This window comes from Panthera uncia, chromosome E1 (assembly GCF_023721935.1).
Source record: "Panthera uncia isolate 11264 chromosome E1, Puncia_PCG_1.0, whole genome shotgun sequence".
Lineage (NCBI taxonomy): Eukaryota > Metazoa > Chordata > Mammalia > Carnivora > Felidae > Panthera > Panthera uncia.
Window position 1 is genome coordinate 56,829,222 of NC_064814.1, and position 16,198 is coordinate 56,845,419.

General features: G+C 52.4%; 1 protein-coding gene across 1 annotated transcript in view; it reads left to right on the forward strand.

Moving 5' to 3' along the window:
• The first annotated feature begins 11,434 nt into the window (after positions 1 to 11,434).
• The window catches only part of TM4SF5 (transmembrane 4 L six family member 5), a 7,174-nt gene continuing 2,410 nt past the window's right edge, over positions 11,435 to 16,198 (forward strand). The window contains exon 1 of the mRNA XM_049637145.1: positions 11,435 to 11,707. Within this exon, the coding sequence (XP_049493102.1) occupies positions 11,534 to 11,707 (174 nt within the window). The 5' untranslated portion in view covers positions 11,435 to 11,533. The remainder of the gene's footprint in view (positions 11,708 to 16,198) is intronic.

Genomic DNA, 16,198 nt, shown 5'->3' on the forward strand with positions numbered 1-16,198 from the left:
GTTCTTAGTATCCCCCATTTTACAGATGAGAAGACTGAGGCACGGGGAGGTTAAGTCAGGTCACCAAGGTCAGTAGGGGAGCCTGGAAACAATATGTGCTTGTAACCTCTTGGGAAACTGGTTCTTGGAAAACAACACAACTTCCCGGAACAGATAACGGAGGGCTTACTTTTGAAAGGCTTTTATTTCCCTTTCGTGATTGGCCATGAACAGAATCACAAACACGTCTGCCGAGTTTTCTGTGAAATTCACGGAGAGATTTAAGCCGGGGGGGTGGGGGGGGGAGCTCCTGGAAATGGATCGGCGAGCTTCTAGAAAGATCACTAAACTCCACCTGATGCCGCCGGCCTCACCACTGTTTGTTTGTTTGTTTAATGTTTATTTATTTTTGAAAGACAGAATGTGAGCAGGGTAGGGACAGAGAGAGAGGGGGACACAGAATTCGAAGCAGGCTCCAGGCTCTGAGCTGTCAGCACAGAGCCTGACACGGGGCTTGAACTCATGAACTGTGAGATCATGACCTGGGCGGAAGTCGGACCCTTCACCGACTGAGCCACCCAGGCGCCCCGGGCAAGTCCTGACTTCATGTGCCTCAGGTGTAAAATGCAAACTCGTCTTTGAAGACTTATTACTATGGAGAAAAGAAGTAAATATCTCGTTAATAATATTTTATATTGATTACATGGTTAAATAACAACAGTTTAGATATATTAGGTTAGTTAAAATATCGCCTTATTGGAGCCTGGGTGGCTCAGTCGGTTAAGCGTCTGACTTCAGCTCAGGTCATGATCTCACAGCCCGTTAAGTTCGAGCCCCGCGTCGGGCTCTGTGCTGACAGCTCAGAGCCTGGAGCCTGCTTCGGATTCTGTGTCTCCCTCTCTCTCTGACCCTCCCCCAATCGCGCTCTGTCTCTCAAAAATAATAAGTAAATGTTAAAATAAAAAAGGGGGGCGCCTGAGTGGCTCAGTTGGTTGAGAGTCCAACTTCGGCTCAGGTCGTGATCGTGCAGTTCGTGAGTTCGAGCCCCATGTTAGGCCCTGTGCCGACAGCTCAGAGCCCGGAGCCTGCTTCGGATTCTGTGTGTGTCTCTCTCTGTGTCTCTCCCCCACTCATGCTCTGTCTCTCTGTCTCTCTCTCTCTCAAAAATGAATAAACAGGGGCGCCTGGGTGGCGCAGTCGGTTAAGCGTCCGGCTTCAGCCAGGTCACGATCTCGCGGTCCGTGAGTTCGAGCCCCGAGTCAGGCTCTGGGCTGATGGCTCGGAGCCTGGAGCCTGTTTCCGGTTCTGTGTCTCCCTCTCTCTCTGCCCCTCCCCCGTTCATGCTCTGTCTCTCTCTGTCCCAAAAATAAATAAAAAACGTTGAAAAAAAAATTAAAAAAAAAATGAATAAACATTCAAAAATAATAAAAACATAAAATAAAAATTAAAAACCTTCTGGGGTGGCAGGTTGGCTCAGTCAGTTGAACGTCTGACTCGGTTTTGGCTCAGGCCGTTATCTCACGGTTTGTGAGTTCGACCCCCGAGTCAGGCTCTGTGCTGACAGCACAGAGCCTGCTTGAGATTCTCTCTCTCTCTCTCTCTCTCTCTCTCTCTCTCTGCCCCTCCCTGCTTGCGTTTGCTCCCTCTCTCTCAAAATAAATAAATAAACATGAATGAAAATAAAATACCTTCTTAAAAAAAAAAAAAAAGACAAGCCTCAGGGATCAGAGGCCTGGCTCCCCACACGATCTTGGACAAGTTACCCTCTCTGCATCTGCTTCCCCACCTGCAGAAAGGGGACAGCAATAGGACTGTCATGAGCACGAGGCAGATCACGAAACCTAGATGCTTACGAGGTCTTTGGCACAGAGGCTTCCACAGACGCTGCACATTGTCATTACCAGCCCAGCAAAGTGCCGGAGAGGACAAGCCCAGGACGGAATCCACAACTGAGATGAACCCTCCACTTTCCCAGAGACGCCGTCTAACCCCGTTGGCCACCCGCCACCCCCCGAAGTCCACGCTTGCCAGGGCTTATCCCCGAGTGACGACCTCCTACCTCCCCCCATCGTGCCTCAAACCATCAGACTGTTTCTCAGCTGCCCACTTGCTCTCGTGGCAACTTGGCTCTGCTCCGAACTGAGTCCTCGAAGGGACGGTGGTCTCTCCCACATGGCTCGCATCCTGAGGTGAGGCACGTGTCTTTCGGCCTCCCTGCTGCTGCTTCCACTCTGAGGTCTCTCGCCACCCCCCCCTCCTCCCGCCACCACCTTACTTGCAAAACCCCAAGCGCGACTGGACCAAGCCCCACCGACGGGGACACTGTGCCCGAGCTCCCCAGCACGGCTGGGGGCGGCGGGTCTCGCCATGAGTCCCCAGCGGTGAAGCACCCAGAGGCTCTCAGCCCTGCCCTCCTGGGTTCTCTGGACGGACGACTGCGCGCCGCCTCGCTCCCCAGAGGGCAGCACTTTGTCGCCACCCTCGGCCAGCCACCCCGGTTCTTCCCTTTCCAGAGAGGCCACTGCTCATCTTTCCCCTGGGACTTCTCACCATGACCGCTCCCTGCAAATTCCTCTCTGTTTGTTTCTTGGTCTTTCGTGTTGAATTTGCCCCTTGGGTGCCTTGGTCACCTCTGTCCCCACCCCCCACCCCCCGGTTCCCGTCCCCACCACTCCGATGGAGGCACCCTGGTTGAAATGCGGGGGGGGCGCATTTCACGAAGCTGCCCGCCCTCCTCGGAACTCGGCCTTGGCCTCCAGGACTCACACTGCCCTGGTCTTCCCCAGGCCTCGCCAGGTGACCCTCTCCTGGCCCCTCCACCTCTGGCCCGCCTCCTATTCTCTCGCCTCTTTTCTCGGCCACCCTCCCTCTCCCAGCCCTGCCCCACCCCTGCCCCCCCCCCCCCCCCCCGCCTCCTCACGTTGGTAATGGCAGCCCCATCCCATCACCAACTCCAGATCTCGGGGTCAGCTCCCTCTTCACCTCGTCTGCTCTCCCCTGCTTCGCCAAGCTCGGGCTGCTCCGCCCCTCTGCCGCGCCTGCCACGGCCCACGCTCGTCCCCAGGGCCTTTGCACATGCTGTTGGCTGCACCCCACACTCTCCCTGCCAAACCTCCCTTCTTTCCTGGTCGCCCCTGCCTCAGAAAGCCCTTCCTGGGCCCCCGGAATGAGAGCAGTCCTCAACAGCTGTGACTTCAGCGCCTAAACTCCTATTTTTCTGCACGATTCATTGCTACCAAAGGCTGTGCATTCATTGGCTTACGTGCTTACTGTTTGCCCCTCCCAACTGAACCCCCAGCATGTTCACCAGTGCCTGGTATCAGGGCGCCCGCGTGGCTCAGTCGGTTAAGCATCCGACTTCCCTCAAGTCATGATCTCACAGTTTGTGAGTTCGAGCCCCGCGTCGGGCTCTGTGCCGACAGCTCAGAGCCTGGAACCTGCTTCGGATTCTGTGTCTCCCTCGCTCTCTGCCCCTCCCCTGCTTGCATTCTGTTTCTCTCTGTCTCAAAAATAAACAAACATTAAAAAACATTTTTGTTTTTTACATCTCGGCACTTCCCCTCTGCCTACGTCATCAGGCCTGTGGATGACGCACCAGACCAATCACAAGCACGGGAGTTAGAGTCTGACAGGCCCGCGTTCAAGTCCCGGCTTGAGTGGTCCCAGCTGTGTGGTCTTAGGCAAGTTACTCAGCTTCTCTGAGCCACGTAGACTCATTCTGCAAACATGTGCCGAGTGCCTACTTTACAACGGGGTCACCTTGCTACGCCTGTCCTAAGGATTATATAAGATAACGTAGGCCATGTCTCTAGAACCAAGCCCGGCTAATTATGATTAAGTACTCAATCATCTGGTGCTGTTTATCCTTCACGTTTCGTCATGATACGGTCTCAGAGTCTATTTATAATCATGCGTGTTTACAATCTGGATTTTCTCATTGGTCAAAAACTATTTAGGGCCAGGGCACCCGGCTGACTCAGTCTCTGGAGCGTTGAGACTCTTGATCTCGGGGTTGTGGGTTCTAGCACCACGTTGGGTGTAGAGATTGCTAAAAAAATAAATAAATAAATAAATACACTTTAAAAAATTTTATTTAGGACTGCCTCGGAGTCCTAAAGGGGTTGGGTTTTGTTACAAACGCTTGGAAGTTTCCAGTTTATTGCACTGGGGGTCAGAGAATGTGGCCAGGTCAGTTTCAGGTTTGAGGAACCTAGAATTTCTTTCAGGGTCTAATGTTGATTTGTCAATGTTTCATTGGCAGTGAAAAGGTGTGTTCTCCATTTATAAGATACAAAGGTCAACAAGTATTTGAACACAAGCCCCAGGATGGATAATTTATGACTGACCACTGCTGTATTCCTGGCATCCAGCAACAGGCCTGATGTACATCATCCAGGTTCAATAAATATTTGTTGAATGAGTGGCTAATTAATCAAGCAACCTTATTATCACTTAGATTCTCAATACCTTTGTACCTTTGCATATTTTTTTCCTACTCCATCTGGCAAAGCCTGGTGAGTTATGTCACATCTTCCCATCCCAACCCATTACATATTTTTTAAAAGATTTTATTTTATTTATTTTCTAATAATTTTTTTTTAGAGACAGAGCGAGTGCATGTGAGTGGGGGAAAGGCACAGAGAGAGAGAGAGAGAGAGAGAGAGAATCTCAAGTAGGCTCTGCATCATCAGTCCAGAGTCAGAAGCGGAGCTCGAACTCAGGAACAGTGAGAACATGACCTGAGCTGAAATCAACAGATGCTTCACCGACTGAGCCACCCAGGCGCCCCTAAAAAAGCATTTTTAACTTGCATTTCTTGGTGCAAAGTCGAGAGCAAAATAACATGGCAATTAATCAAGAAATTAAACTGGGGCGCCTGGGTGGCTCGGTCGGTTAAGCGTCCGACTTCGGCTCAGGTCATGATCTCACGGTCCGTGGGTTCGAGCCCCGCGTCGGGCTCTGTGCTGACAGCTCAGAGCCTGGAGCCTGTTTCCGATTCTGTGTCTCCCTCTCTCTCTCTGACCCTCCCCCGTTCATGCTCTGTCCCTGTCTCAAAAATAAATAAACGTTAAAAAAAAAAAAAAAGAAATTAAACACATCGCCTTCCTGCCCTCCCCAGATAATAGTGACAGAATTACAGACACAATCTGGCCCCGTGGTTCCAGTCTGTTCCAATCTGTCCCCAAGGTTGGAAGGGAGGTTTCCGCACCTGTTAGTGCCCCACTGTGGCTCCTGTAAAGTCCTATGTTGAAGTCCTAGGCTCCAGGACTTCAACATGTGGCTGTATCCAGAAGTAGGGTCTTTAAATAAGTTAAAGTGAGGTCACCACAGTGGGGCCTTACCCAAAATGACCGATGTCCTTATAAAAAGAGGAAATTGGGGCACAGACACGTACAGAGGGAAGATCACGCGAAGTCACAGGGAGAAGGAAGCCAGAGAAAGTGCACTCAGAAGCAGCCAGGCCAGGGGCGCCTGGGTGGCTTGGTTGGGCGTCCGACTTCAGCTCAGGTCGTGATCTCAAGGTTCATGAGTTTCAGCCCCGCGTTGGGCTCTGTGCTGACAGCTCGGAGCCTACAGCCTGCTTTGGATTCTGTGTCGCCCTCTCTCTCTGCCCCTCCCCAGCTTACGCTCTTTCTGTCTTTCAAAAATTAATAAATTTTTAAAAAATAAAAAAGAAGAAGCAGCCACCAGCCCTGCCAACCTCCTGATGCTGGCCTTCGGGCTTCCAGAACTGTGAGAGTAAATTTCTGCTGTTTAAGCCCCCAAGTCGGTGGTCCTTTGTTCCTCAGCCCGAGCAGATGAATACATCACCCAGAAGGGCCAGCCAGAGGGGAACCTATGGAGGGGACAGAGCATCATGTGGTCCCAGCCAGGCTGCCCCCTGCTGGGGGCTCTTCCTTGCTGCTCAGCGGTCCCTAATTAGGATGTGACCCACACCTCTCAGTAGCACTGAGCAGAGAGTGACCCTGAAATAAATGTACGGTTGACTCTTGAACAACGTGGGTTCGAACTGCGAGGGTCCGCATATACACGGGTTTTTGCAATAAATACAGTACGGTGCTGTCAATGTATTTTCTCTTCCTTATGACTTTCTTACTAACACTCTTTTAGAGAGAGAAAGAGAGCACGCGTGCGCTTGCGCGACTGGGGGAGGGGCAGAGAGACAGAGACACCCCCCCCCCCCCCCCCCGCAAGCCGGCTCCGCATCATCAGCACAGCCCCACGCGGGGCTCCAACCCACGACCAGGAGATCACGACCTGAGCCGAAATCGGGAGTCGGGCGCTCGACCCACTGAGCCACCCAGGCGCCCCTTCTGTTGTTTTATTGCAAGAATACAGTTTATAATGTACAAAAGATGTATTCGTCGACTGCTCGTGTTCTCAGAAAGGCTTCTGGTCTATGGTAGTACATCACTCTCAAGTGGGCGGGGTGGGGGGTGGGGGAGATCAGAAGTTACACGTGGGTTTCGACTCCCCACTCCCACACCATTGAAGGGCCAACGGCTCGCGACTTTATAAGGGGTTAAGCAGCCTTTACTGCAAAGCTTAGGCGCGTCCTTTCCTGGGGGGTAACGGGGAAGAGGTTAAGGAGTCTTCCTTCCCACCTTCCGCCTCCACGGCCTTGACTCCCCCACCGCAGGAAACGAAACGCCTGTCCATTCGGTTACTGGGACCCAAAACCAAGGAACCACCTGCGATCTTTTTTTTTTTTTTTTTTTATTTTTTTTTTTTTTTTAGAGAGAGAGAGAGAGAGAGAGAGAGAGAGATTGCGAGCACCAGCAGGGAAGGGGCAGAGAGAGAGGGAGACACAGAATCGGAAGCAGGCTCCAGGCTCCGAGCTGTCAGCACACAGCCCGACACGGGGCTCGATCCCACGGACCGCGAGATCATGACCTGAGCCGAAGTCCAACACTCAACAGCCTGAGCCGCCAGGCGCCCCTGTGGTATATCTTTTCATACGCTATTTGCCACTTGTACATCCTCTTTGGTGAGGTGTCTATTTGGGTCTTTTGTCCAATTTTTTAAACCCCTTGTTCTTTTTATTTATTTTTTATTATTATTGTTGAGTTTTAAGGGATCTTTGTATATCTTGGGGAACAGTCCTTTATCAGATGTGTCTTTTCCAAGTATTTCCTCCGAGTCTGTGGCTTACCTTCCTTCTCCCTCCCTTGACAGTGTCTCTTACAGAGCAGAAGTCGTTAATATTGATGAAGTCCAGCTTATCAATGATCCCTTTATGAATCATGCTTGAAAGTTAGTTCTACCTTTGAACGTTTGCATCACCTGAACCAACAAATTCCCCTTTTGTTCCAGCAGAGGTGGGTTTTCTGTTATTTCATGTACATTTCTTTAAAACGGACTCTGGGCACAGCAGGCGATAAGCAGTTGACATCCTGACTACTGTTTAATGTAATTTTTGGAATTTATATATATTTTTTCGCTTTAAAAGGATTTCCTTTCTGAAACTTACATTCAGTTTCATAACTACATTGACGAAAATTATTTACAGTCACGTCAAGACTTCCCCATTTTGGAGTTTTTCTTTGACTACATCTCTTGGTGACTTAAAATGCTTTCTTTAAAAAAAAAAAAAAAAAAGGAGAAGAAAGAGACAGTGGAATTTCAAACCCAAGCCTTCTCAGAAATGCAATTCTACTGCCCTTCACACAGAGAAAGTACCTTGGATATTTATACAATTAAGTCATAGTTTTGTGTGTTTTTTGTTTGTTTTTTGTTGTTGTTGTTTGTTTGTTTGTTTTTTGTTTTCGCTCTCAGAACTGTAGATGTTGTTCCTCTGTCTTCCAGTATTTAGTACCGCAGAGAAATCTCTAGCCAGACCACTTTTGTTTCTTTCTAGGTGACCTTTAATTCTGCCTACACGTACCCTTCAATGACTTGGCTCTTCAGGATGAATCTATTTTTTTTTTTTTTAATGTAATGTTTATTTTATTTTTAAGAGAGAGAGAGATGGGGGCGCCTGAGTGGCTCGGTTGGTTAAGTGTCCGACGTCAGCTCAGGTCACGATCTCATGATCTCATGGTTCGTGGGTTCGAGTCCCACGTCAGGCTCTGTGCTGACAGCTCGGAGCCTGGAACCTGCTTCAGATTCTGTGTCTCCTTCTCTCTCTGCCCCTCCCCTGCTCATTCTCTGTCTCTCTCTCAAAAATAAAATAAAAATATTAAAAAAATTTTAAAAGAGAGAGAGCGCGCGCCATTGGGGGAGAGGCAGAGAGACAGAATCCCAAGCAGGCTCTGCGCTGTCAGCACTGAACCTGACGTGGGGCTCAAACCCACGAACCGTGAGATCATGACCTGAGTCGGGCGCTTAAGGGACTGAGCCACCCAGGCGCCCCTTCAGTTTGCTTTTCACATTTTCCCCAGGACGCCATGTGCCTTTCCAGAAGCTGACCCAAGTGGATCTGCGCCCAAGGCAGCCTCCTCCCGGCACAGGCTGTGAACAGTGGGTCACGGCCACCAGCTCCACAGGGTCTCCGGGAACACTTTGCTCACCCGGCGTCTCCGTCCCATCAGCGTCCCTTCTGCTGCTTTAACTGCTGCGCTCTCTCCGAGTAGAGTGTTTTCTGGAGCGTGTCCCCCGCACGCCTCATCCACATGGGCCCAGTTACCGTCCAGCTCTCCAGCGGGCCTGGGCTTGGATTCTCTGGACGCATTTGGCGGTTCTGGGCCATTCTCCCTTTTCTCCCCCAAATACATGGGGGCGCCCTCTCATCGCGGCCCTTTCTTTCTCGATACTATGCTCCCGCTTCCCAGAGAGTCCTGGCGAAAACCTTCCTGAAAATCCCATCCAAACCCTAAAGTAAATATTTCTCCAGCGTTCTCCTTTTAGTCTCCAGGATGATGACCCCTTCGCTTGTTTTGCAGAACTTTTTTCAGAATCCCTTTGGCTTTTTTTTTATAAATTTTTTTTTCAACGTTTTTTATTTATTTTTGGGACAGAGAGAGACAGAGCATGAACGGGGGAGGGGCAGAGAGAGAGGGAGACACAGAATCGGAAACAGGCTCCAGGCTCCGAGCCATCAGCCCAGAGCCTGATGCGGGGCTCGAACTCACGGACCGTGAGATCGTGACCTGAGCTGAAGTCGGACGCTTAACCGACTGAGCCAGCCAGGCGGCCCATCCCTATGATATTTTTGCCACTATTTTAGACACAGAGAATTGTATAAACGTAACATCAGGAATACCTGTAGACCACCCCTCACGGGCTTCTTTTTCTCTTTGCTCACCTAAAAAGCAGACACACCTGTCAGACTCAGTGCTGATGAACCCGTAGACAGATACGTAGATTGCTCTGGATCCCACTCTGCCTGTGGGGGCAGGGCTGAGTCCCTCTCGGGGCGGGCAGTGGGAAGGCCCTCGACTGGGGGACACGATATTGCTCTGACAGTGAACGTCACTTCTGGCCATAAGCTATAAAGCCCAGCACAGAAACCAGCTGTACCGAACCCGTCAAAGGAGGCTGCAGGGATGCAGGGATGGGTGGTTCGGTGGGTTAAGCGTCCAACTTCTGCTCAGGTCACGATCTCCTGGTTCATCAGTTCAAGCCCCACATCCGGCTCTCTGCTGTCAGCTCAGAGCCTGCTTTGGATCCTCTGTCCTCCTCTCTCTGCCCCTACACTGCTCATGCCCTCTCTCTCTCTCTCTCTCTCTCAAAAATAATACACTTTTTTTTTTTAAGAATACTTTTGGGGCACCTGGGTGGCTCAGTCGGTTAAGCGTCCAACTTCACCTCAGGTCATGATCTCACAGTTCATGGGTTCGAGCCCTGCGTGGGGCTCAGTGCTGACAGCTCAAAGCCTGGAGCCTGCTTCAGATTCTGTCTCTCTCTCTCTCTCTCTCTCTGCCCCTCCCCTGCTCATGCTGTCTCTCTCTCTCTCAAAAATAAACATTAAAAAAATTTTTAAATACAAAAATAATAAAAGAATACTTCTGCAATGCTTACAAGCAACTATTACCAGGATTTCAAATATGCCTTCTGGAACACAGGAGAATGCAAAAAAAAAAAAAAAAATTAATGAAAAGAGACAGAAAAATTAATGAAGAGACACATCAGAAATAACGTGGAAATGTTTTTAAAGCATTCAGCAAAACCAAATACGAGTTGTCACGTGTCCGTGAGTCCGAGGCGGGGCTTTGGGGGAAGTTCAAAGTATTTTCTTGTTCTAGGTACCCTCTGATCCAAGAGGCAAATTCTTCATAGGTTTTTCTCCATCCGGTTGTCTTATAAAAAGGAGGAGTCCCTCCCAGAGTCTGGCATCCATCTGAGCAGTCAGCTTTCTGCACTGTCCACGCCTCTCTAGTGGCTTCAGTGGGCTGCTTGGAACAGCCACACGAGAGGCCACTGGCTGGACACGGCCGTGTGGCCGTGTGCGTGATGTTCTCAGGTGTCCCTCTGATGTCCTGTCACCCCGCCTCCACACTCCACATCCTACCTGGGCCTACGCTTTCCTTTCTGCTCCCCACGATGCCCACAGCTGGGTCTCACGCCCCGGGCCCTGCCCACAGCAGGGGCCTCATGAATGCATCTCCGTATGGAAAAAGATTCTCCACGGTGCAGTTGACAGAAACGCCTCTCAAACTGGCTCGCCAACACCTTGAAGGACCGATCGGGCTTCAGGCATGGCTTGATCTGCAAGTTCAGACAATGCCATCAGGACTGTTTGTCTCCAGCTTTTGCACTTTCCCCTCGACCGACTCCGCTCCCCAGCAGGCAGGCCTTCCCTTGTGTCGGCCACCACCAGCAACTTCAGCATCCCTGACAGAAACAGGACTTCGAGGACCCCAGGCCGACGACCCAAAGCAGAAACGAACTCTCACGGGACCAGCTTGGATCCTGTGGCCATCACTGAATCAAACACTGAGGCTGGAGGCATAGAATGTTCTAATCAATCGGTCCCACCCTGAGAGACAGGCGGTGGCCTCACCAGGAGGAGGAGGGCTTGATAACCACACAGTGGCAGGAGATGTGGAGGGGACACCGAGGGTCCCCCGCCATCCTCTTAGTTTCTTTCCAGGAGGGCCCCTCCCCGGGGACCACGGGAAAGGACAAGGCCACCGCACATCTGCTTAGCGCATCCCTGCTTACAAAACACTTCTCACGCTGTCCCGTTGAATCCCCACGACCCACCACGAGTGACGGGGGGCATCACTACACCCCTTATGCCTGGGAGGCATCCCAGAATCAGGGCATCGGGGCCTGGGCTGTCACACGCGGCAGCAGGCGGGGAGCCGACGGGGGAGGGGGGGATGCAGAGAGGTGTGCACCCAAAGGAGGAAGCACACGCTGACCTCAGGCCACTTCCTGTGTCAGGCTCCCCAACCTCCCACCGCCTCCCCCCTACCCACGGCAGCAGCCCCTCTGCCGGCCTCTGCCTGCTCTCTGCCGGTTCCCCTGCCGCTCTCCCTTATCTCTCTCCCTGCCAGTGCCTGCCACACCCCTGCCCCAACCTTTGAACCTTGCTCCTGAATTATTTTCCTCTGCCGGGAGTCCCTGCGGCTCACTTTCACTCACCCGCTCTCCTTGAAAGCGCCCCACCATGTGCACTGGGAAGTGTGCCCGCTGCGTGGGCCTCACCCTCATCCCCCTGTCCCTGCTCTGCATCCTGGCCAACGCCCTCCTGCTGGTGCCGGGCGGCAAGACCACCTGGACCGACGGCCACCTCAGCCTGCAAGTGTGGCTCATGGCCGGCTTCATCGGCGGGGGCCTGATGGTGAGAGGCCGGCCCGGGGGCCACTCTGCGGGGCTCAGATCGTTGGGGGGGGGGGACAGCTGCCTGGGGAGGGGTGGCCGTGGCGTGGTGGGGCCCTGGAGCCTCCCCTCTGCCCCCTGAAACGGAGCACCCGCGAGTCCTGGAGGAGCCCCGGGGTCCTGAGCTGAAGGTCCAAGGGAAAAGAGGAGGAAGGAGGGAGGGAGGGAGGACGTGCTCCTTGCGCCCCCCCTGACCCCCCTCCCCCGTCCCTGCTGGTGCAGCAGATGCTGAGGACGCCTCCCTACAAGGGCCCGGTGCCGGGTCAAAGTGGGTTATCTGGGCAGGATGACGAGGGACACGGAGGGTGGGTGCGGGGACACTGGGGCCGGGAGCACAGTGGCAGGGGGGTCATCCCACCTGTGGCCCAGTCCGTGCTCCCGGATGCCCACCCTGCACCCCCCAAACTCAGAACCCAGGCCAGTGTGGCGAAGAAGGCACCCCGTGTCTGTCAGAAGTGGGGGGAGGGGGGGCTCCAGACCCCATCCTCCGAGCCCTCCCTGTTCTGGAAGGTCAGGGTAGTTTAACATCCTCACGGGAAGACCAGAGGTCTCCCCAGCACAGCCCCCCACGTCTCTGATGGACGAAACTCCCGGGGACAGGGCTCACCTTTGCCTGTTTCTCTGGCCACAGTGACACTCCTCCCTCGCCCGGTGTCACACCCACCCTCCCCTCCCCACAATCCAACCAGCCTGCTTTGGGGGAGCCCCCTCCCCCCACCGAGGATGCCCCTCTACCCACGCTCACTCCCAGCTGCGTTCTTCCCACCTCCAGGCCCTGGGCCATTCCTAAGCGACACTACACTACGGGGACACAGGCCAAGTCCCTGTTCTCCCTGAAGCTGGGCCCGTGGTGGGGGACACACACTATCGAGGAAGGGAGAAGGAAGCCCGGTGAGAGCAAGGACGGCCTGTTTTGCTGGCTGCCGTGTGGCACCTGTTGTGTGCCGAGTGCCTAGTCCGGGGCCTTGGACTCGACAGGGGCTTGATTAATAGTCTGTGAACAAAGCAAACAAATGAGCAGGAGGATTTCAGATCGGAGGTCTCACCGAGGAAAGAAAGCAGGACACTGTCCTGAAGGGCTCCTTCCGAGGGCAGGCAGAATGCCACTGTTCACAGCGTCTTTTTTCATTTTAATCATCACCTACTATCTCCTTTAAATTTCATCTGTAGGCAAGAGCACACTTTTATCTTCTTTTACTGTTTATGTATTTTCGAGAGAAAAAGAGAGAGCAGGGGACGGTCAGAGAGAGGGGGAGAGAGAGAATCCCAAGCAGGTTCCACCCCGTTAGCACAGAACCCGACGTGGGGCTCGAACTCACAACCCCGAGATCAAGAGTCGCAAGCTCTACCAAATGAGTCAGCCGGGCGCCTGTTTATAGCATTTTCGAGGAAGGCCTCGATGAGACGCCATCTGAGCTGCGACCCACAAGACAAAAGTGAGGAGTCTGCCCTGCAGACAGGGGACTGGGAAGTACGCAGCCTCAAGCTTGCACCTCTGACTGCGTGAGAGGCCAGTGCACCCGAGGTTTAATGAGATGCGATCCGGCGTGGGCACCGGCCAGAGCACGTCCACCCTTGTGAGGAACGTGAATTTTTATTATGAAGTCAACAGGAAACCAGTAAAGGACGTTTTACCTTGTTTTGAGCCTTCGAAAAATTTTTTGAATTTTTTTTTAAGTCCTACAGCTAAATGGCCAGATCCTTAGTAGGCAGCTCAATGCGTTTTTACAAAGCGAACCCGCCCATGTACCCAGCACTCGGACCAAGACACAGGTCATTACCAGAATCCCAGAAGTGCCTCCCTCACCAGGCGCTACCCCCCACCGACAAGAGTCCCCACTACGCTGACTTCTGACCCGCAGGCTGGTTTGGCCCATTCAGCACTTTACACAAACGGAATCATACGGTGTAGTAATTTTGTGTCTGGCTTCTGCAGCTCAATATATGTCTGTGAGGCTCCTCCTATCATTATAGAGAGTTCTAGTCTGTTATTTCTCGTGCATTCCAGTGTGTGAATATACCACAATTCATTTAAACATCCTACCGTTGATGGATGTTTGGACAGGCTCCCAATTTGGGTTTATTACAAATAACGCTGCTATAAATGTTCCCGTAAATGTCGTTAGGTGAACTTATGTTTGCACTGCTGCTGGATGGATATTTAAGGGTGGAATTGCTGATCTTTTTCTTTTTAAACGTTTATTTACTTTTAAGAGAGAGAGAGTGCACAAGTGGGGGAAGGGGCAGGGGTGGGGACAGAGGATCTGAAGTGGGCTCTGTGTTGACAGCAGAGGCCGATGTGGGGCTTGACTCACAAACCGTGAGATCATGACCTGAGCTGAAGTCAGACACTTCACTGACGGAGCACCCCAAAACTGCTGATTCTTGAGTTATGCAAGTATTCAGTGCAAATAGATCTTGCCAAAGCGTTTTCGGAAATTCGTATACCAATTTTATTCCCATCAGCAAAATATGAGAGTATTAGTAGCTCCATACCCTGCTGGATTTGAGAAGATCCCACTGGCAGGGCGCCTGGGTGGCTCGGTCGGTTAACTGTCCAGCATCGGCTCAGGTCATGACCTCGCAGTTCATGAGTTCGAGCCCCGTGTCGTGCTTTGTGCTGACAGCTCAGAGCCTGGAGCCTGCTTCCGATTCTGTGTCTCCCTCTTTCTCTGCCCTTCTGCCACTCGCGCTCGGTCTCTCTCTCCAAAAAAAAAAAAAAAAAAAAAAAAAAAAAAAAGATACCACTGGCTCCCGTGTGGAATAAGGAGTCAGTAGGTGAAGCAGAACCAGACTGAGGTCACTGAAGTTGTCCAGGAGAGTGGATAGTGGCTGAGAACGGGCCGGTGGCCAAGTAAGCAGATTCGAGCTATAATCCCGGCGTTTCCTTCTATGCTTACAAAGACGCTTCTCTTGGCAGAGTAGACGTAGGCACAGAGTTAAGACAGAGGAGCTTAGACGAGAAAAAGAAACAAACACTGACTAAAAAAGTAAAAATCTCCAGCAGGTAGGTCATTCGAAATTGGTAAACCCCAGAGGCAATTCTAGATGTCTTCGGATCTACGAGCTTCCCAGCAAGTGTCCTACCCGGAGAGGCTAAGCCAAGAGGCCAGCGCTGGCCCTAGACTTGCCAAGAGCCTAGGAAGGGGAGAGAGGAAGCATCTGGCAGGAAGCCCATCCAATTCTGTGGGTGTTTCTAGGAGGTCTCTACGGATGAGACAACAGGACTTGAGCTCTCAGCCCCGCCCCGAGAGAGGAACACAGCGCTGGTTCACGCAAGGCACAGATCCAGACAGCTGTGAAATCCCAGAGATGGGCGCCGGGCAAAGAACTCGGCCTGGTGCAACGAGATAAGGCTAGAGCCAAAGTGAGAAGCCTCGAATGCCTTCTAGAGCTCAGCCTTGATGGGCTGCTCTCTGGGGAGACCCTGAGGGATCTGAGCCAAGACCCGCGGAGAGGCGTTTACGCTGGGGGTAGCAACATCACGGCGGAGTGCGCGGCAACGCGGAGGCACAATAGGTAAGGAAACCTGGCAGAGGGGCTGAGACCATCATCCTCGAGGGAGCGGGCTGGGGACTGACCCTGCAGACCAAGGAACAGACAGATTCAAGAACCATTAAAGGACAAGGCGAGAAGACTCGAGGTCTGGCTGGGTGTGGAGGATTCAAGTTGATCAGCCTGGGTGACCTACAGAATATTTCCACCGATGGAAATGAACAAAAAGTCACAGGGAGGCGAACTGGGGGAACCTGGGGGGGAAATCGTGAGGTCAGGAGGAGGCTGGCTGGGGTGAGCTGAAACCTAGACACGGACACGAACGTATCCTTGAGCAGTTACATTTGAAGCTGGAGGTGGGTACTGTTCCAGGCTACAGGTGACACCCTGAGAGGGGACGGGCTCTGTGACGAAGGCCACAGGGAGACAGGAAGACAGAAAAGGCCAGGGCGGTATGTTGGGGAGCCCTACACTTCCTATCAGAGCATTCGCTAACGCTCTCCTCCACCTTCCCCGTAATCCCAGCTCGCCAGACCCTCCAACACCACGATTCCTTCCTGCTGCTCAGGGGACTTCTGGTCATTGTGACCGTTTACTCTGAGCCAGTCTTGACATCAGGCGGACCTGTTATTTCATTAATAAATCCTGACGGGGCGCCTGGGTGGCTCAGCCAGTTAAGCGGCAGACTTTGGCTCAGGTCATGATCTCGCCGTCCGTGAGTTCGAGCCCCACGTCGGGCTCTGCGCTGACAGCTCAGAGCTTGGAGCCTGCTTCCGATTCCGTGTCTCTCTCTCTGCCCCCTCCCTGCTCGCGCTCTCTCTCTTTCAAAAACAAACATTAAAAACATTTTTTAATATTTTTTTATTATGAAATTTATTGTCACATTGGTTTCCATACAACACCCAGTGTGCTCATCCCAACAGGTGCCCTCCTCAATACCCATCACCCCACCCACCCC